Here is an 18,996-nt window from a genome sequence, read left to right as displayed (position 1 = left end):
GGGCAGGGAGGCAGCGGGGCCGGGGGCTGACAGAGCAAGTCCTTTTATAGCCAGGCGCTCGGCCGGGCGCAGCAGCCGCCCAGGGCTTCTGCCCTGACTTCATGGCTGGTTTCCCCGTGGGCTCGCTGCCGGGGAGCTGGGGCGGCCGCGCGGGGCTTCCCGCGGGGCTGCTGCGGGGGCACGGCAGCCCGGGCGGCACCCGCAGCCCGCGGCGTGCCCTGGTCGGGGCTGGCCAGGGCAGAGCAGCGAGGCTGCGGGCATCCTGTGGGCATCGTGCCTGGGCATCCCACAGCCATCCCCGGGATTCGCTCTGCCCCGGCCGGGCACCAGCCCGCTCGGGTGGGCCGGGGCACAGCGAGGCACGCAGCAGCGCTGGCACCGGGCTGGGATGCCAAGGGGAGCCCCAGCCTCCCAGGGCCCTCGCTGCCCGTGAAGTGGGGCCTCCCTGGGCACCCCTAACCCCCCTGGGGCTGCCAGCCCCCCGCACCCCACAGACCTGCAGCCCCCGTGCCACACAGGGGGGCTGCGGGGCAGGAGGGCGGCAGCAGCGCTGCTTCTTCTCCCAAAGTCCCGCAGCAGAGCGCGGCTGCCCGGCGGCAGCCCGCCGCCCCCACTGCCCCCCGGGGACCCTTGGGGACCCCCAGTGCCCCCGGGCTCCCGCTGCCCAGGCAGGAGGCGGCAGGCGCAGGCAAAGTGCAGACACTTTAATGCGAGTCCCTTCCCAGCAGCCCCACGCGCGGAGAGCACGCGGCAGCCTTGGTGGGCAGCGGCGACGGGGCACAAACGCCCGACGCCCTCCTGGGACACTGAAGGAGACGCGAGTGGGGCCTCTCCGGCCGTCGCCGCCACCACGCCGGACGCACGCACCCCCACCTCCCACCCATACGACTCAGGCACTGAAGAGAGACCCGTGCCCGCGTGCTCGGGGGGCCACGGGGCTGCTGGCACGGCGCTCGCCCCGGCCCCCCGCACCGCGCCCACGGGCGCACGGACGCAGAGCAGCAGCAGCAGCAGCACTTTTTCCAGTGTCACTTGCCACCGAGGACGGGTGCCCCGGTGGCCCCCCAGCCCCGTTTTCAGCTACAACGAGCCCGGGAATGGGCGCGCAGCACCAGGGAGGGACCCGGCCGGCGGGGAGGAGGCGCACCGGGACCCCCAGGCTGCGCGGGGAGGGGGACGGAGCGGCTGGCGGGACCCGCAGCACGGGCATCCCTCCCCAGGGGCACGCGCGGCCCCGGCGGGTCCCCCCTCCCGGGGGCTGCGGCCGGGCGTTTGGCACAGTCCCAGGGCAGCGGGCGGCTGAGGGCCCCTAGAAGACGTAGATCTTGTCCCGCTGGACGCAGTCCAGGTCATCGTCCAGCGTCAGCAGCACCTGCGGAGCGAGGGGAGCGGGGCTGCGGTGAGCCGGGGCGGCCAGCGGCGGGCGGCAGCCGTGCCGGCGGCAGCCAGCGCCTACCAGGAAGGAGCCGAACATGGCGATGGAGGAGAGGAAGTGCCAGATGTCGTGGTCGTCAAAGAAGTCGAGCAGGATGCAGTCGCGGTTGTGCTCCCGGGACTCGGCCGGCGTTTTCTGTCAGGGACAGGGCCAGCCGTCACCGCGCCGGCCGGCGGCCGCCCCGCCCGCCCCGTCACGCCACGCCACCCTCCCGCTCACCTGCCAGGTGCTGAGCCCCTGGAAGAAGAAGAAGAGGGCGAAGCCCCAGACCACCGAGGTGCCGATGATGCAGAGCAAGGGGATGAGCTTGATGCGCTCGCCGCTGCGGAGCTGCGGGAGAGGCCGGGGTCAACGCGCGGGCAGGCGCTGGCAGGGGTGCCCTTCCCTGCCCTGCCCTCCCTGCCGGGCACGCAGCGCCCGCGCAGCCGGGCCGGGGGCACGGCTCGCACCTTCATGATGATGTAGAAGGCGAAGTAGAGGAGGAGGTTGCAGATGCCGATGGCCAGCAGGTAGGAAGCGAAGTCATTGGGGCGGACAATGAGGCCGTAGGCAGCGCTGGGGAGGCAGGGACAGGCAGCAGGCTCAGCGCAGCCTGGGGTGTCCCCCCGCCCGCCATGCCCGCGCACCCCACTTTCCCCTAGACACACCGGCAGCCCCCGGGAGATCGGGCAGCGCGTGGGGACAGCGGGGCTGCTGCAGCTACGGTGGGGACCCGCCGTGCTCGGCTCACGGCTGTCACGAGCTGGCAGTCCTCAGCCCAGCCCCAGCAGAGGAGACCGCAGCTGGGGGGTCGGGCTGCAGGAGCGGGGTGGGGGCGGCAGCGGGGACAGGAGCGCGGGGCTGGGAGAAGCGGCGCGGGGTCTGGCTCCGCACTTACAGCGACCAGTTGATGATGTTCCCCATGACCAGGAGCACCATTCGATCCTGCAAAGGGCGAGGGGGGCTGTGAGGGGCAGGCGGCCGGCCGCTTCAGGGAGGGAGGGCTGCCAGGCGGGGCCTCCGCAGAGCCGGGGACCCCGGTGCCACGAGCCGCGGTGCCAGCACTCACCACGTACATGGGCCCGCTGCACTGCCGGATGCAGTCCGTGTACAGCACGTGCAGGATCCTGCGCAGGATGCCCGAGTCTGCGGGGAGAGGAGAGGTCGCGCCGGGGGGGCCGCCGCGCCGCCTCCCCCCGCCCCGCTCGCGGCGGTGCCCCCGCCTCACCCAGCTTCCAGCGCCCCATGTAGTAGAGCTGGGTGCTCAGCAGCAAGGTGGCCACGATGTGGATGACGGAGAAGACGATCCAGAAGGCCGTGTTCCCCTTGCCGAAGACCTGCGGGGCGAGCGGGGCGGCGGGCAGCGGGCCGCGGGGGCGACCGGCCGCCCCCCTCCACCGGCACCCACCGTACTCACCACGCCGACGACGGAGAAGAAGATGACGAGGGCCAGGCAGGCGTAGGCGCTGTAGGCGCTGGCGTTGATGTCCGGGTGACGCTTCTGGTAGAGCTTCAGCATGCAGAGCCCGGCGATCATGTACATGAAGGAGGTGTCTGCGGGGGGGCAGCGGTGAGCGGGGCAGGGCGGCCCCGGGGCGGGCGGCGGGGGGCCGGGGGGCACTCACCGAACTGGAAGTTGGTGTAGTTGGGGCAGACGTGGTAGCAGGCGCTGAGCAGCCCCTCCATCATGAGGGCGGTGCCCATGGCGTAGAAGAGCCCAAAGTGCTTGGGGATGCCGCACTCCTGGGGGGCGGGAGGGGAGGGAGGGGAAGCGGGGGTCCTGGGCGGCTGAGACCCCCCCGGGCTCGCGGCCGGCGGCCGCCCGCCCCTTACCAGGGCGTGGGCGTCATTGCGCAGGAGCGCCCGGTTGTAGTTGATCTCCCGCTGCAGGATGATGAGCAGGAAGAGCAAGCCCAGCAGGACGTAGCCCAGGTTGCTGAGGATGTTGTTGAAGGCGCTGCGAGGGGGCAGCCCGGACGTGGGTGCGGCGGACCCCTCTCCCTCCCCAGGGCGCCGGGGCCCCGCCGCGGCCCTGCCCCGGCTGCGGGGGACCCCCAGCCGCCCACCGGCCCCCCCGAACCCACCTGAGGTTCCCCAGCGGGTGGGCGCACAGGAAGTTGTAGTAGCAGATGTCCTGGTTGCCGGTGACGTTCACCACCTGCGCGCGCGGGCACGGTGAGAGCCGGCGGCAGCGGGGCGCGGGGACACGGGGGACGCCCAGGGACGTCCCCATGGCGGCCGGGGAGCACGGTGGGCGACCGCAGCCCTCAGAGCCCCACCTGCTGCCGCCACGGCCCCACTTACCGTCTGGTAGGTGATGACGAGCTGGATGACGGGGAGGGCATAGAAGACGGCGATGGTGGCGATGTTCCTGGGAGAGGCAGGGGGGTGTCAGGGGGTCCCCGCCGCCCGCCCTGGGTCGGGACACTGCTCTGTGCCCCCATCCCCACCGCCCCCCGCTCACCAGAAGTAGATCTGGTACTTCTTCCGCAGCACGCGCTTGTCCTTGCGGGCCAGGTCGGCCACGCAGAGGTATTGCTGGAAGGAGAGGCAGGTGGAGGGGCTCGCCCCGGCCGGCGGGCAGCAGCCGGCGGGAGGGCGGGGGGCGCGGGGCGGGACGCACCTTGGTGCGGATGACGTTCTTGTCGTAGTCGATGTCGGCCAGCGTGTCGTAGTCATCCTCCTCGACGGAGCTGAGCGAGTCCAGGCGCGGCCGGCCGGCCACGTTCCCCAGCAACCGCTCCCCTGCGGCCGAGCCGGGGCCGTCAGCGGAGCCCCTCAGCCGAGCCCGCCTCGGTGCCCGCCCCGCGGGACCCCAATCTCCCCCAATTAACCGCTCGGCTGCCTCCCTGCCAACTCGCCCCGGGGACAGGCTCCAGCTCCGTGCGGACGCCTGCGCTGCCCCTGCCACAGGGACACTGCGGTGGCACGGGTGAGCGTAGCCCCGTGCCCCTGTCCCCCGGGCCCTGCCAGGCTGGGGACAGCTGGGGGCCGGGAGGACGACGTCCTCCCCCTGCCCCGCTGCCCGGCCCGCGGCAGGGGCTGCTGGGCGGCCGCCCTTGCTCTGGGGGAGGGGAGGAGGGAGCAGAGGTGCTCAGCGCCCCGGGCGCAAGCTTGGGGCAGGGCAGATTTTGGCTCGATGGGCCCGTCCCTGCCCGGTACCAGCATCTACCCATGGCAATGCTCAGCGGCCTCATCGGGGCGGAGGGCGTGCGCCGCTTGAACTGCTCCTGCCCTTCAAAGGAAAGCGAGAGTTATTGGAGCAGGAGCGGGGCCGAGCCCGGGGGGGCTCCCCGGCGCGTGTCCTCCCCGCTGGCCAGCGGCACTGATGGAGACCCCGCTGCGGGCTTGCACGGGGGGCTGGCAACCCAGGGACCCTTCCCGGGAGATGGAGAGCGGCAGAGCCGTGACGCTGCCGGCAGCACAGCACCGTCAGGGCAGCCTGGCGCCGCCCGGGCACACTGGCTCCGCAGGGCTGCGGCCACGCCAGCCACCGCACCGCTGCCCCGGGACTCACCCGCGTAGCCGTAGGGGACTTCTGCCGAGCCCATGCTGTCCGTGGCACCCTCGGCGCTGCCGGAGGAGCCGTTCCCTGCAAGGACGGCCAGAGGTGGGCATGGCCGCCCGCCGACCGGCAGGGAGGCGAGGCACGGCGCGCGGCACTCACCAAAGGAGCCGTAACCGTAGCTGTCGTAGGGCGCGTGGCCCAGGAAGGAGTCGGGGATGCTGCGGGCGTGCCCTGCAAGACAGGAGGGTCCCCGTCAGCTGCCGGCAGCCTCCCCTGGCACCCCCGGCCCGGGGGTGCCCCTGCCCTGGCACGGGAGTGAGCTCGCAGCCAAGGACAGAGCGGGCGCTGGCACCTACCCAGAAGAGATGCTGGGAGTCCCCGGAAAGCCGTAGAAGGAAAGAGACAGACTTGGTGAGACCCCCGAGACCCTCAAGCCCCAGCGCAGCCCCGCCAGCCCCAGAGTGGTGAAGCCCGAGCCCCAGGACGTCCCTGTCCCCCTGACATCGGGATGTGTCCCCAGGAAGCTGGGGGACAAGAGGAGCTCGGGGGGACAGTGGGGTACTCCTGCAGAACTGAGGGCTTTGCCAGGGGCTCGAGAGGGCAAAATAATCGGGGGTGCCCCAGGCAGACCCCCCGCGTGCCGCTGCCGCCGGCTGCTGCCTCCAGCCGCTCACCCGTGTCCAGGCTGGGCGAGTCCATGGCTGCCAGGAGCCCCTTCCTCTTCTGCTGCCTGCCGAGGGAAGCGGCCGTGAGCAGCGCCGCGCCGGCAGCCAGGGGCGAGGGGCACAGCACGCCCGCGGGCCCCCGCTGCGCCGGCACCGTGCCCTGGGGACAGGGCGGCACGGCGCCCGCGTGCTCCGCAGCCGGAGGGGACAGGATGGCCGGGGCAGCGATGCCCGGCACTCACCGGCAGCTCTCCCAGCAGGCGATGAGCAGCGTGAGGACGTAGAAGGAGAGGAAGATGCCCAGGCAGAAGAGCACGCTGCTCACATAGGCCTCCGCTGCGCAGAGCCGGGACAAGCCCTCAGGGGGGGCGGCAGCCCTGGGGACCTGCCGCGGGGCCCCCCGCAGAGCCCAGCACCCCCAGCCCCAAACGGCCCCTCCCAGGCTTACAGGTTATGGTGGGCGACACCATCACCTCCAGCATCTTCTGCCGGTTGTGCTGATCCACGGGTTCCTCTGGAAGAAGGCACGGGCCGGGGGCTTAGCCCTCTGCGGGCGCTGCTCCTCACCCTGTCCCCAGCGTGTCCCCAGCACACGACCCACGGTGGCAGGGCCGCACTGGCGGGCGGGTGCTTCCCCAGCCCCCCCGGCGTACCTGGTGAGGCATTTTTGGAGAGAGGGTAGTAGGGCAGAGCCCCCCCGCACACCTCGTCCTCCGTCTTCACCACCACCACGACGTAGAAGCTGTTGCTGGGGAAATCCTTCTTCTGCGGCGGCCGTCCCAGGGGGTGAGAGGCGGGGGTCAGCAGAGCCCAGCCGGGGGTCCCCCCGCCGCCCCGCGCAGCCGGGGCTCCCTGGGGGGCTCGGGACCGCCCCAGAGCAATAACCTCTGCAAGCTCTGCTAACCGGCGCTACCCGCCAGCACCAGGCAGGGGCCGGGAGCGGCGCGGCCCCGCGGCATGGCCCCGCGGCACGGCCCCGCGCCCACCTGCACCGTGATGGCCGCCTTCTTCGTCATGGTCTGGTACATCCCGATGAAGGCCACGTTGTTGTCCAAGTCGTAGACGGGGCACTGCGGGGGCAGAGGGGCCGTCAGCTCCGCTGGGCATCACGGGTCGCCCGGACAGGAGGCCCCGCCGCCCAAACCCACCAGGATATCCTGGATGGAGATGACGGAGCAGGGGAAGGCCATGGCCGAGGTCACCTTCACGATCACCGAGTCCACTCCCTGGGGGAACTCGTACTTGAAATACTGGGGGGAGAAAGGGCCCGTCACTGCCACGGTGGCCGTGCTCTCCTCCCTGGGCTGGCCTCGGGCGCAGACCCTCTCCCCCGCCACGCCACGCCGGCCCCTCCTCACCTGTGGCTGGGCTGCCGTGGCATTGAAGCTGAACCTCTCGTTCGTCCTGCAGACGGAAAGGGTGGCGGCTAGCGAGGGAGCCCGCAGCCTCGGCAGGCGGCCCCGGCAGGCAGCGGGCAAGCGGGGACGGGGACGGGGGCGCGGGGCTCCCCTCACCGCAGCACGAAGTTCTCCACGTGGGTGACCCGCAGCTGGTAGGAGGTGTTGAGGGACAGCGTGGAGACGTCCACGTAGAAGTGCTGGGTCTCCACCTCCGCCTTGGTCTGGGGCTGGCAGAGCGTGCGGCTCACCTCCTGGTACGCGTACTTCCGCTGGTACCTGGGCAGGCAGAGCGCCCGCCGAGCTGTGCCGTGCCCGCCGCCCCCCAGCCCGGCCCGCCGGGACCCCTGCCCGCCCGCCGGTCCTCGCGGCTCGGCCGGGCAGGGGGGCAGCGCCCGCCCCGCCAATACTCACAGGCCCCGGAGGATGAGCGGCACCTGGAAGGAGACCACCGCCTCCTTCTGCCTCACCACGAAGAGGACGGGCAAGTCCTTGTGGTCGGAGAGGACGTTCACCGACACCCGCACCCCCTCCGTCTGCGGGGACAGCGGGAAGGCGAGGCGTTGGCCGGGCAGGCCGGCCGTGGCCAGCTCATCCCCGGCGGCTGGACTTTGCTCAGCCTTGGTGGCAGAGGATGCCTCCCCAGCGCAAGGACCGCGGGGCGCCGCCGTCCCCCCGCGCGCCCCAGCGCCCGGCTCCGGGGGGCCCCGGGGGAAGGGGAACCTGCGGGGGGAGCGGGCAGCGGCCGGTCCGGCCGCCCCGCCGGCTCACCCTGTTCCTCCGGACGCTGTGGTTGAAGGCGTAGATGTTGAGCAGGTTAGCGTCCACCCAGTCGGCGTAGGTGGTGTTGAAGCGGGCCTCCTTCTCCAGCACCTGCCGGCGGCCGCGGGGCTGGGGCAGGGCGGGCGGCAGGGCCAGCAGCGCCCAGGCCAGCAGCGCCCAGGCCAGCGCGGCCGCCCCGGCGCCCGGCATCCCGCCAGCATCCCCGGCCGCGCCCGCCGCGCCGCGCCGCTCCGCTCCGCTCCCGGCCGGCCAAGGTCCGCCGGGGCGGGTCGGGACGGGTCGGGACGGGACGGGACGGGTCGGTCAGCCGGGGCGCGCCCGGGCACCCTGCCCCATGGCGAGCCCCGCTGCCGCTGCCGGTGCCGGCGCTGACCCTGGTGCCGATGCGGGCGGGCGCTGCGGGGAGAGCACGGGGGCGGCGCGGCTGCCGGTGCCGGTGCCCGCAGGCGGTACCCGGTTCTGCTGCCGGTGCCCGGTGCTGGATCCCGGCGGTGCTGCCGCTGCCCGGCTTCGGTGCCGGTACTTTGTATCTCCCCGGTCCGCAGGCAGCTGTAAACATGGGCCGGCGGTGACGTCACGCACCGTCACACGTTAAAGGGCCAGGCCGGGGAAGTGACGCGGCGGCGGGCGGCGCCGGGGCGCGGGCGTCCCCGGCCCGGGGGAACCGGCCTCCTCGGCAGCCCTCGTCCCGCCGGGGAACCCCGCTCCTGGGGCAGCCCTGCCCGAGGAGGACCCCGTGGGGGAAGCCCCTGCTCCGCAGGGGAGCCCTGCCCCACAGGGGACCCCGCAGGGGAGCCCCATGCCACAGGGGAGCCCCATGCCACGGGGCAGTGACCAGCCCCAGGGGCCGGGCAGGGACTGCCACCCCCCGCCCCGAGCGACCCCCGGGCTCACGCAGACACTGCCGAACCCCTCTGACGGGACGAGGACCCCTCCCGCCCGCCAGCCTGGGGAGGGGGCCGGGAGCCAGCGAGGCCTCCCCAGCCCCAGCTCCGTGTCCACCCCTTGGCCGGCAGCGTCGGGAGGTGTTTACCGCTGCCGTTCACGGGGTTGTCACGCTCCGACACATGGCAGCGGCTACCCGCCACCAACTGCCCCCGCCAGCGACCCGACCGACGGGCGCAGCAGGGATGCCGCCAACCCCCCTGCTCCCAGCACCAGGCCCGGACAGGTCGGCGCGGCCGCCGGGGCCGGACAGACGAGCTGCCGTGGTAATGGCGGGGTGCGCGATGCAGGAGCCATAACCAGCCCTGGCTTGCCGCAGGAGGAAATCCGGCTCCCGCTCCCTCCGCGGCGCAGGGCTCGGGGACTCCTCCCTGGCCAGGGCCCTGCGGCCGGCGGCACCTCTCCGGCTGGCGCCAGGGAGGCCAGGCGGCACTCCGGACGCCCGCCCAAGCCACTCGCCCAGCCTGCCTGCCGCCAAAGTCCTCGCGCGTGGGGGCACGGAAAAATTCCCTGCCAGGCGAGGTACGGCGCTGCGACCGCACGGGCGCCTTTCCCCTTCCCGCGCTCCGCTCCGGATTTCCGTGCAGGGGCTCCCGCAGCCTCCCCTCCCGGTTGCAGCACCCTTCATCACCGGAGGTTGAAGTGATTCGAAGTAACTTGGAAGTTTTTCCACGGCTCCGTTCATTGGGGAGGCAGGAGCGATGCCACGCAGCGTTTCAGCGTGCATCTCCCTCAAACACCCCCCGTCCCAGCTGCCGAGCAGTCCTCTGTCTAAGGGCTTTGTGGCCATTGCCTCACGTTCTACCTGAATGTGATTGGGTTTTTTGGTTGCAAATCCCCTGCTGAAACAGCTCAGCCCCACGTCATCTCGTAGACAGCCATTCTCTAGGCTTGAGCTGACGTCCAAGACCTCTGCCGCCGGTTTCCCTCTATTCTCTGCGGGACAAATGTAAAGAGACAGGAGCGCTGCTGCTATTGTGCACTTTATTTCTATAGGTCCTCTCACCGAGGATCCCAAGCACTTTTCAGACAGTCTGCACATTGTTTCCAGGTGGTGACGCTGACAGCAGATGGAACGACTTGCTCGGGGACAGACGGACGCCCATGCAGGAGCTAGAAGCAGAACTCCAGCCGACTCCTAAGCTGCTGTTCAAACTGGAGTATCGCCTCTGCTGGGATGACTGTAAGGTGGATCGCGTGGTGACGTGCGTTCCCTGCTCGTTTCAGGGCTATTAAATAGCAATCAAATAGAAGTTGATGTCCTGTCGAGGGCCAAAGTACCAGTACCTTCACCTGCAGACCCTTGCTTACAGCTTTGGGTACAGGACCCAAGCTCTGCGCGGTGAAAGGAGAGGAAAAACAAACAAACAAAAGCCCCCCAACAAGGTGGGGAAAAGAAGAGCGACTGAAGGAGGGGCGAGGGTCCAGCTGAGCGTGACTCCGAAGACCCCTGGGAGGGGACGCTGCGAGTGCACCCGGCGGGAGGTTTGTTTGGCAGCTCCGTGGGGGGCAGCACCTCCCCGGCCCCCGCAGAAACCAAACAGAACGAGTCACCAACACAGGGAGGGAAGGAAAGACGCGGGCGCCTAGGCGCACACACACACACGCTGCGACACGGTGGAGTGAAACATTGACATTTATATCGAAATATGCACTAACAGAGTGAGTTCTACCAGCCGATGCATTTTTGCCAAAGCAGAATCACAATTTTTTTGTCCCGGGGAAGGTTCAGGCGGTGAGAGGGCAGGGCCTCCAGGCAGGCAGGGAGGGCAGCGCAGAGGGGGCTGCGGCCTCCCTTCACAGATGGTACCGGCTTCCCTCCTCACAGGTCCCACCCCGCGCTCACCCTCCCCTCCCGTCCCCCCGGCAAGAGACTCCTCCTGTCCTCTCACAGCTTTTGGTTTGGTTTTCTCTCTGCTGCAATAAACATGAAACTGGCAACGCTGGCACAGGCGGGACAGAGGCTCCGGCACAGAGCTGTCAAATGCCACCGGGACGTTGACGGAGGGGAGAAGCCCCACGGGGCCGGTTCTTTCCCAGCCAACCCTTAACAATGACACGGCACCCGCTGGCCGGGCAGGGGGAGCCCGGCCCTGACCCCAAGGGACATCAGTCGCCCAGAGCTGGAACCGAAGCTTTTCTACACGTCTTGCGACGAGGCGCTGCGTTTCTAGTACTAGGTCAGCGAGGAGGGAGAACCCCTCCTTGCCCTCCCGCAAAACCTCGCAGTTGTGAGCGGGAGAGTTTCTCACTAGGCAGCCACAAGCAGAGCTAAAGTCTGAGCGGAGAGGAAGCCGTCCTGCTTTCTTTACGCAGTGCCAGCAGTATCGGAGATGGTTACGGGAGCAGAGGAGGAGGGCCGTGAGCACCGAACCAAGCACAGAGCGTGGCACCTTAGCAAGCCAAGCCTAAGCAGAGCCAGCAGAGCCGTCCTCAGTCACGTTGCGGAAGGCTCAGGAGCCTGCCAGACCTCTCGGTCCCCTCGGCACCCTGCCAAGAGGGGCTGACTCACCACCGAGCACAGCCTCGGCTGCACGGGTGCCGAGTTGAGAAGTCAGAGCTTTTTACTGGAGTACGTTCCTGGTTAGCATCTCTTTAGCCAAACGCAGCGACAGCGGGGAGGGAAGCAGGGATGCGTAGATTAAACTAGCACACTGCCTTTTCACGCAAGCCTAGAAACCCGAAAAGCTCAGCGGGAGCAGAACGTGTTTTATCCCGTCTCCCTAAGGGGTACGTGGGGGGTGGGAAAAGTCCTTTCCCCAGGAATCCTCCACTGCAGCGTACTTTTAACATTTGATTTTCCACTCTCCCTGGCCCCAACTTCTCCAGCCAGCATCTTATCGGAAGCGTGAGCAACGTTCCCTTAAAGCCCGTCCTGCAAGGCAGCGGAGCTGCACAGCGCAGAGGCCGAGCGAGCCTCGGGGAGCAGCGCATCCCTAGGCTGGTTCGTGAGGGTAGGACCGTAATCCCTCCTCTACCGCGGCACTCCGAAACTCCCTACTTCTGATCCTGGCAAGTGGAACGCTTCGTCTTTCCTTCATCTGTGTGTAGATCACATATACTGGAAACAAAACACACACTATGCATGCAATCCAGGCAGAAATCCTGCTATGCTCAAATCTACAGGAAGAGGGGAATGTAGTGGGGACATTAAAGTATTCCTTAATGCTAGGTTATAGACTGCATTAAACACCAGCACCCTTTATTATAAAAAAGGGCAGACAGACTATATACAGTACCTATGTACTTCATTGCAGCAGGGCACAGCAAGCAACCCGGACACCTAAACACCCCTCATTCGGAACACGGCATGAAGCGCCCGCTAAGAAGCTGTCCGTTCCTCTGCGATTTACCTGCCGAGACGGGCACGCGTGACCGCAGATCCCGCTTACACGGAAGAAGCGCAGAGACCTGCGTTGGCGGCTCTCGGCCAGCTACCGCAGCGCGAACCACGGCGAGGTCTGCGCAGCACCGCCAAGCTCCGACTCTGGCAGGTAAGCCAAGGAGGAACAGACTTGGTTTAAAATTGTTTTATTTGCAAGTTACCTATTCACCTAGGTCTCTGCCTTTCGGGTCCCAACCAATTTCTTTCTGAAAAAGAGAACCTTTCACTTTTAAATGAAAGGCTGTTTTCATATGATCATCAGTAGGCCGCAACCAGCCCTCGTAACCAAAAACCAAACCAAAATCCCCTCTAGTCGCAGCCCCTGTAGGAGGGCACCTGCTCCTCCGGCTCCCTCGGCTTGAGGCGAGGAGCACTGTCCAGGGCGGGAAAAGCTACAGCTCGACTTCACTTTTTACTGTAAGAGGCTCCATAAAATGTTTACACAAGTAAAACAGAAGCGATAAAGAAATATACACCTTGGAATCTGTAAAGCTTCGGACTGATTTAGGCCTTGCAGACGGGGGCCATTCATATGGGTTTCCTTCCGAAAAAAGAGGATGTAACAGTCATACTTAAAAGAAAAAAAGAACACCGAACAGCACTGCAAAGAGCCCTGCGGCACAGGCATCTCGGAGGAATGAAATGTCAGTTCTAGAGTAGCGAGGAAGTGACTGCCTTGTGCAGTGTTTACTGGATAATTAAAATCCTAAACTGAGCAACTGCTAAAAGCCAGCGACACCACACACAGACAGGAGCAGAGAAGAGGACAGCCAGCAGCACCGGAATGAGAACACCCCCAGGGAAAGCTACGTGGGAGGAAAGGTGCCCCGGCTCGTAGGCACGGTGAAAGAAGCACAAGAACAAGCGCCTGGGAGTGTTACACGAGTTCGGTTAACCGTTCGTTTCTTTACATTTCTGAATTCCAGTTTCGTGCTGCTTCAGAAAGGAGGAGTGAGAAAGCAACACGGGTCACTTAAAACCCCCCAGGAAAAAAACAAAAAACCAAAAGCAAGAAACCTTTAAAAGGTGGGACCGAGTTGGGAAAAATGCATCTGTTCTGGCTTTTGCAAGTGGAATGTGATTCTTGTTCACAGGCTAATACACAGAGCACAATCCCTACAGCCGGGAACGGTGAGCCAGGAGCTGTGCGCGGGCTGTCAGAGACAGGCTACAAGGGTTCTAGGACAACCACAGAGCAACAAGACATGAGAGGGGCACAGAGTGACAGCCCTGTTCTCGGTTTAAGTGAGGAATGGTTTAAAAGTAAAACTCTTCTTCAGCTAATTTCCTCCTGCAATAAAACCAACCAAGCCGGCCCTCGTATGTACAAGACCAGTTAAACGTTAGCCTTCCCTCTCAAAACACTAGGTACGAACATCCGGTAACATTCTACAATGGAAAGTGCTTTAAGAAAGAAGGATTCTGTAGTGCCAGTGACAGAACTGATCTGATGGGCTGGGTGATGCTGTTAACGCTGACGGCAGCTACTCAGGCCAGGGCAGCTCGTTTCTCCTCGGGGGTCTCCTCCAGCAGCTGCATGATCAGTTCATGGAGGGGTTTGCAGATCTTTGCGTAGCCCCCTCCCGTCAGGTGCAGGAAATCAAACATGTCGTGGTACGAGATGGTGCCATCTGAGTGCACGAAGCCGACGTCCACATCCAGAAGCTGGACGTTGGGCAGTTTGGGGAGCGAGGCTTTTAGCAGATGATTCACCTTGGCATTCTTCTGCCGCAGCGGGTTTGGCTTCTCTCCACGAGGTAGCAGGCCCTGGCACGAGAAGGAGGCAAAAAAGAGCTTCATACGACTTCGATGGCATAACAATGCCTGCTTTCCCTTCCAATTCAGGCTGCCTTTCGAGATTTAGGAGGTCTGTGACAAGAGGAACTCATCCCTTGAATCAGACTTTGTCCATCAGACCTAATTTGAAATGCAACTGAAGGCGCCAGATGAGCTACAAGCACAACTGGCACAGCACCTGCTTGCCTTTTTTTCCCCCTTAATGTATCAGTTGTGCTCCTTCAATAAGCTTTCAGCAGCGCACTGAAGGCCATCGCCCAGCTTCTCAACAGCAGAGGCACCGGCTAACCCGCCGAGACAAGGAAGCCAACCAGGATTTCCAGTGCCAGCTCTGATCTGGGCAGCTTTTTTCCCCTCCCAGGACTTCTTCAGCAACATTTCTAAGTGGGACGGCAATACCGCTAATGGGAACGATCACACCCGTCTCTGCAGGGGCTGAAAGGACGACTTCTGCAAAGCCAAGCGACCGAGGGGAGGCACGCACAAAGCAGAAGACAGATAAAGCGACTGCCCTCCCCCGTAACGGTCAGTAACTCGCAGAGGCACGGTACAGAGAACTCGGGGCTTCCTCAGAGCAGCTTGTTTTCACAGCGCTCCGAGAGACGTACCAGTACAATAACTTTGGCCTGTGGCTGCTGGGTGTTTATCAGGCGCACGATAGCCTCGATTCCACCTGCTACTTCTTCTGCTGTGTTTTCATGATTATTTGTTCCAACCCAAACAACAATGACCTACAAGGAGAAAAAACGTTTGCAACTTTTTCAGGACGAGTCGTAATAGGCTTGCTGACCCTGAAAACCCTGTATAAACATCATCTGCGACCAGCGAGCTACATGAAGAGCCAGGCTTAGGGCTAAACCCAGACTGCAAGAGGTCTTCGGCTGTCAGTTATGTTTCTGAACAGCATCTTACGAGCTTCTGTCTTGGCCCTCAGTAAGCATTAAGAACTGGTGCTACTGAAGCTTTTCTGGACAGCCCAAGAGATGTCTGAGCCCACCCCATTTCAGAGCCTCCTGGCCAACGTACTTGCAGGAGCCTACACTGCTCAAAAAGAGGGTAACGTATATTTATGCAGTATAGTGTAAGCTCCTTAGGGGCAGGGACAACCGTACAGCTCCGCTTTTTACTTTAAAAGATTGTGAACTGTTAAATAGCAGGCTCGAATACCTGGGGCATGCGCTGCGTAACGGCACCTTGAAGCACTGTCCACCGCCTTCACTAAAGATGCCCGCAACGGGGTTGCAGCTGTAGGTGCAGACTGGGAAGCTGACCTTCACCACGCATCCCAAACATCTTTGCTAACGCTTTATCAAAACCTTCACCACCCCTTTCTGAGGCAGAGAATGCATCTCAGGCCCGAGAGACACGCTGCAACTCCAAACTACGCCTAGCTACAGTAAATCATAGGCCTGATCAACATTTTTGCTAGGACTAGGAGGTGGCCTCTATTTATTGATGACACCTTCCAGTTTGCACGTTTAGCAGCGTACACCCGTGTACGAGACGTACAGCTCTGTTCCCAAACACTTCTGGTTTAGCCAAACACATTTCAATACCTTACGCACACTCGGTGCCAAGGGTTGCTCAAACAAAACGTTCTGTCAAGAGTAACAGCTCACTCAGTTCTGCACCACTCAAGCACTGAAGTCTCGCCTAAGTCAGCACAGGGCTGCCTGCTTTGGTTTTCTGCTTATACCTTCGGTTTAATGTTCTCCAGTTCACCATTCTTCAGTCTCCATAGAACGTGTCCCGTGGTGTCTCCACCAATCCCAAAATTCAATGCATGAAGCGGTGAGAAGAGCTCTCGCCATATCTGCAATCAGAAATCAATTTGCTATTTCAGAGCAGCATCCTGATCATGAAAGACACTACACAGGCAAGTGACGTCTTCAAGGACAAAGAAAGTAGCCGCCAGACATCCTCCGAAAACTCACTTCCATAAAGGGCATTTAAACACTGGATGAGGCTTTACTCGAGGTCCAGAAGAGATGGAGCTGCTGATGTTCAAGCACTCCGTCCTGGCACAAAGGCAGGGGAAGTGCTCTCCAGCAGCTACTTGCCCAACTTGTCAGAGACACAGAGAGTGCTGGACCTGTTGCAGACCACCGTGTCCCTCCCTTCCCTAAGTACAGGGCTTCTGAAGCAGGTATCTCTGACCTGAAGAACTCCTTTTCGTCACCAGGTAAGAAAACTAGAACAAACGGAAGCAGCTCTTGCGGAAGAAAGCTGCTCCATTGCCACCACGGCGGAGCAGCAGAACTCCTCTTTGCCCCAACAGAGTTTTAGAGAAAAGCCAGTGTGCCAACGCCTATAGCACCCCAAGGGCTAGAGGGCTAAACATCTTCTGGCCACGCAAGATACTCCTACAGAGATTTGGATGGCGTGCCCTCGGGAGTTTGGAATCTGAGATTCAAGGAACTAGCAAGGGGTTGTGGCACGTGTGTCAAAACGGAGGCAGTCAGTAACGGCTTCAGAGGAAGACTGCAAATGGCTTACAGAGATAAACCGGCAAGACTTCGTACAAGCACTGGGAAGCTAAGGAAGCAGGGCAGAATAAACCGAAGGGATGGCAGTAAAATCGGAACGGAACAGAAGCAATTGTCAATATTGCAGGTGATCAGCAGTTACTGGATTAGTGAGAGAAACACGCTAATTCCTAGAACCCCACCATCCTCCCTCCTTTAACGATACCTCATACTGTTGTAGCAACTGCACCATGGAGTCGCCCACGAAGAGCACGTCGGGCTCCTTGTCTTTGCAGTCCAAGACAAACCTATTGTGCTGTTAAAAGAAAGCAGCAAGGTAAGCTCCAACCGATAGTCCCTCATCGGTATCTCTGCTGCAGGACAGAAAGGGACAGTTGCCCAACCAGTTTCCCCTGCTGCCGAAGGGTGCTAGTCCCTCCAGCTCCCCTCCCTGTGTTAACCCGTCAACCGCTGGACGCTCCTCCCGACTACAGAGACCCCAGCAACAATCTCGGGTCCGGTAAGAGCAGCATCTACAGGCTACACGCACGTAAGCCTTGAGCCTGTCAGACGCCCATTATATTCAACAATTACAGAACAGAGAAATTAACGGTTAGTCACTGCAGCGGGTATCCTCTGGCTGTTTCTCCCTGTCTAGGACGAAGCGCCGCAGCAAGGGACGGGCAGTCCAGACACTTCGCCTCTGCTATTTTCAGCTTTGTCACTCCCTCGCAAAGACGCACGCTGGAAAGCGCTGCTTTGCACTTTGTTTAACGCAGGGGTTGGCAATTTCTAATGGGCCAGCTGGAGTATTTTCTGAAACGGTTTCACAGGGCAGCTTTCAGGTCATGCAACGACGCTGCTTTTTGCCTTGCTTCATCGTTACAAGACAGACACGTACCGGCAGCCTGCCAGCTTTGGGGCAGCAGAGCTGTTACGTCCTCGGAATGGGAACTGTGGCCAGACGGGGCCCGTGCAGCGCTCACCCAACAGCCCTCCCAGTAAAGAGGAGTCGACCTCATACGACCGCCGCCCCTCCCAGCCTTACCTGTGACATCCACCTGTCGTCTCCCTGAATATCTTCAGCGGCGTGTGGAACTGCGGCTGGGTTCGAGTCTCCCTGGTTCATTCTGTTCCTGTGGAAAGAACGTGTCGGACGAGCTGCTTGCAGCGGCTATCGCAGCGTGCTAGCGCTGGGAAAAGGCTGGCTGGTGAGAAACCGCCGCACTTCCTGACATTCACAATGGACAATTCATGCCTATTCCTACGCGCGTTGACTTCTGGCTGACAACAAAATACATTTTATTCCACGCACGACCGCCAGACCGACTCCGCAGACAGTCCTCCTGAAGCCATCTACCGACTGGACATCTAGGCGTGCGAATACAACGTTATGAAAGCAAAGCAAAGCTCATTTCAGAGGATGTTCCGCAGAAGCCCACCTCAGCTACGCAAGGCTTTAATAACGTAGTAATACGTGCTCACAGTCTGAGGATTAGCCCCTATTAGTATCAAGATACCCAGCTTACAACTACTGAGCTCCGCAGTTCAGGTGGATTATCTGGCTTCAGGGGACAGGGCATCACAGCGGTATTGATCCCGAAGGATCTACACCAGGAAGAGCGTCGGCCGGCGGGCTAATGCCTCCGGCTACCGCCCCGCGCAAGACCAAAGCCCAGCCCTTCCTCCCGCAGCCCCTGCGTGCCACGGCAAGCAGCAGCCCCGGGCTGCTGCAGAGGGAGGCTGCACGGAGATCGGGGCGACGAGGGGCTGAAACCGAACGCCTCCTTCCCGGCAGCCGCGATCCCGATCAGCCAGGGAGGTGACCCCCGCCGGCCCCTCCCCGCCGGGCCCCAGCTGGGAGCGGCACCTGCCCCCGGGGGCAATCACCGCGGGGCAGGGTTTATAAGGCCGGCTTCCCGCCGCCGCGCCCGCCCGCCGAGGGCAGCTCCGCCGCCGCCGCCGCTTCGGGCGGCGTCTCCCCGCTGCCAGAGCCCGCTCCCGAGCCCCCCGCGGCCGGCCCTCCCAGCGATCGGGCGGAGGAGCCCTCCCGGGGGCGGGGGACCCCGCGGAGCCCTGCGCCAGCTCGGGCGCGGCCCGGGCCTCCCCGCTCCGCCCCCGGCGCGGCGGATGGCGGCGGGGCGGGACGGCGGCCGCCCCGGCGGGGCTGGGCCGGCCCCGCGCCGCGCCCGGCCCCCTCCCCGCGCACTCACGGCGGCTGCGGCTCCCCCCGCGACTCCATGGCGCTCTCGGGCGGGCGCCTCCCTCCCCTCGGCCCGGGCTCCCACCGCGCCTGCGCCGCCGCCGCTTCCGCCGCCGCCGCCAACCGCCGCTCGTCCCCCGCGCCGCTTCCGGCCGCGCTGCCGGAAGTCCCGCCCGGCGCTCCGCCCGGCCTGGCCCCTAGGCGGCGCCCGGCCGCGGCGGCCTCGCGATGACGTCATTCTCCCGGCCGTGACGTCCGCCGCGTCATTCTCCCGTCGGCGAGGTGAGGCGTGGCCGGGGCGGCGTGGACGCCTCGGGGCCTGGGCTGCGGGGCCGCCCCGTCCCCCGCAAACCTCTGGGGGGGGTCCCTGGAGGCCGGGGGGCGCTGCTGGGCGGCGCCTGGCCGGCCCAGAAAGCCGTCAGCGATGGGGTGTG

The 18,996-nt window shown here is 64.3% G+C and overlaps 3 protein-coding genes across 15 annotated transcripts in view; 1 reads left to right on the top strand and 2 right to left on the bottom strand.

Moving 5' to 3' along the window:
• Positions 1 to 18,996, top strand: part of SIK3 (SIK family kinase 3) — a 170,689-nt gene that overhangs the window by 60,399 nt on the left and 91,294 nt on the right. Inside the window, exon 1 of one of the 2 annotated variants that reach the window (XM_075172843.1) lies at positions 18,824 to 18,844. The exons of the other annotated variant lie outside the window; for it this stretch is intronic. The gene's annotated coding sequence lies outside the window, so the exon portion shown is untranslated. Of the gene's footprint in view, positions 1 to 18,823; positions 18,845 to 18,996 lie in introns of those variants that run through there. 2 annotated transcript variants of the gene reach the window in all.
• On the bottom strand, positions 690 to 8,335 carry SIDT2 (SID1 transmembrane family member 2). 10 transcript variants are annotated; one of them, XM_075172817.1, is made up of 28 exons: positions 7,756 to 8,335; positions 7,399 to 7,520; positions 7,102 to 7,263; positions 6,946 to 6,991; positions 6,736 to 6,837; positions 6,574 to 6,657; positions 6,241 to 6,352; positions 6,036 to 6,101; positions 5,830 to 5,923; positions 5,597 to 5,652; positions 5,279 to 5,290; positions 5,082 to 5,153; positions 4,932 to 5,006; positions 4,587 to 4,649; positions 4,038 to 4,159; positions 3,879 to 3,952; positions 3,719 to 3,785; positions 3,499 to 3,572; positions 3,248 to 3,371; positions 3,040 to 3,157; positions 2,832 to 2,968; positions 2,643 to 2,751; positions 2,484 to 2,560; positions 2,313 to 2,359; positions 1,885 to 1,990; positions 1,655 to 1,765; positions 1,457 to 1,570; positions 690 to 1,372 (listed from the first exon to the last, which is right to left on the bottom strand). In XM_075172817.1, exons 1-28 carry the CDS (start codon positions 7,954 to 7,956, stop codon positions 1,310 to 1,312), a joined length of 2,610 nt encoding a protein of 869 aa, XP_075028918.1. In that variant the 5' UTR covers positions 7,957 to 8,335; the 3' UTR covers positions 690 to 1,309. The 10 variants fall into 10 exon arrangements, 8 of the variants coding, with proteins under 8 accessions (XP_075028918.1, XP_075028920.1, XP_075028923.1 ...); XM_075172819.1 differs by having other exon boundaries at positions 3,248 to 3,350; XR_012677136.1 differs by lacking the exon at positions 1,885 to 1,990 and having other exon boundaries at positions 2,491 to 2,560.
• On the bottom strand, positions 10,331 to 18,681 carry PAFAH1B2 (platelet activating factor acetylhydrolase 1b catalytic subunit 2). Of its 3 annotated transcripts, none has more exons than XM_075172848.1 (6): positions 18,573 to 18,681; positions 17,408 to 17,495; positions 16,586 to 16,675; positions 15,591 to 15,707; positions 14,503 to 14,625; positions 10,331 to 13,864 (listed from the first exon to the last, which is right to left on the bottom strand). In XM_075172848.1, exons 1-6 carry the CDS (start codon positions 18,599 to 18,601, stop codon positions 13,586 to 13,588), a joined length of 726 nt encoding a protein of 241 aa, XP_075028949.1. In that variant the 5' UTR covers positions 18,602 to 18,681; the 3' UTR covers positions 10,331 to 13,585. The 3 variants fall into 3 exon arrangements, with proteins under 3 accessions (XP_075028949.1, XP_075028951.1, XP_075028952.1); XM_075172850.1 differs by having other exon boundaries at positions 17,408 to 17,489; positions 18,573 to 18,674; XM_075172851.1 differs by lacking the exon at positions 18,573 to 18,681 and adding an exon at positions 17,889 to 18,315.

Source organism: Calonectris borealis, chromosome 24 (genome assembly GCF_964195595.1).
Source record: "Calonectris borealis chromosome 24, bCalBor7.hap1.2, whole genome shotgun sequence".
NCBI classification, from domain to species: Eukaryota; Metazoa; Chordata; class Aves; order Procellariiformes; family Procellariidae; genus Calonectris; species Calonectris borealis.
The sequence above is the reverse complement of the archived record's forward strand: the minus strand, read 5'-3'. Positions and strand labels throughout refer to the sequence as shown.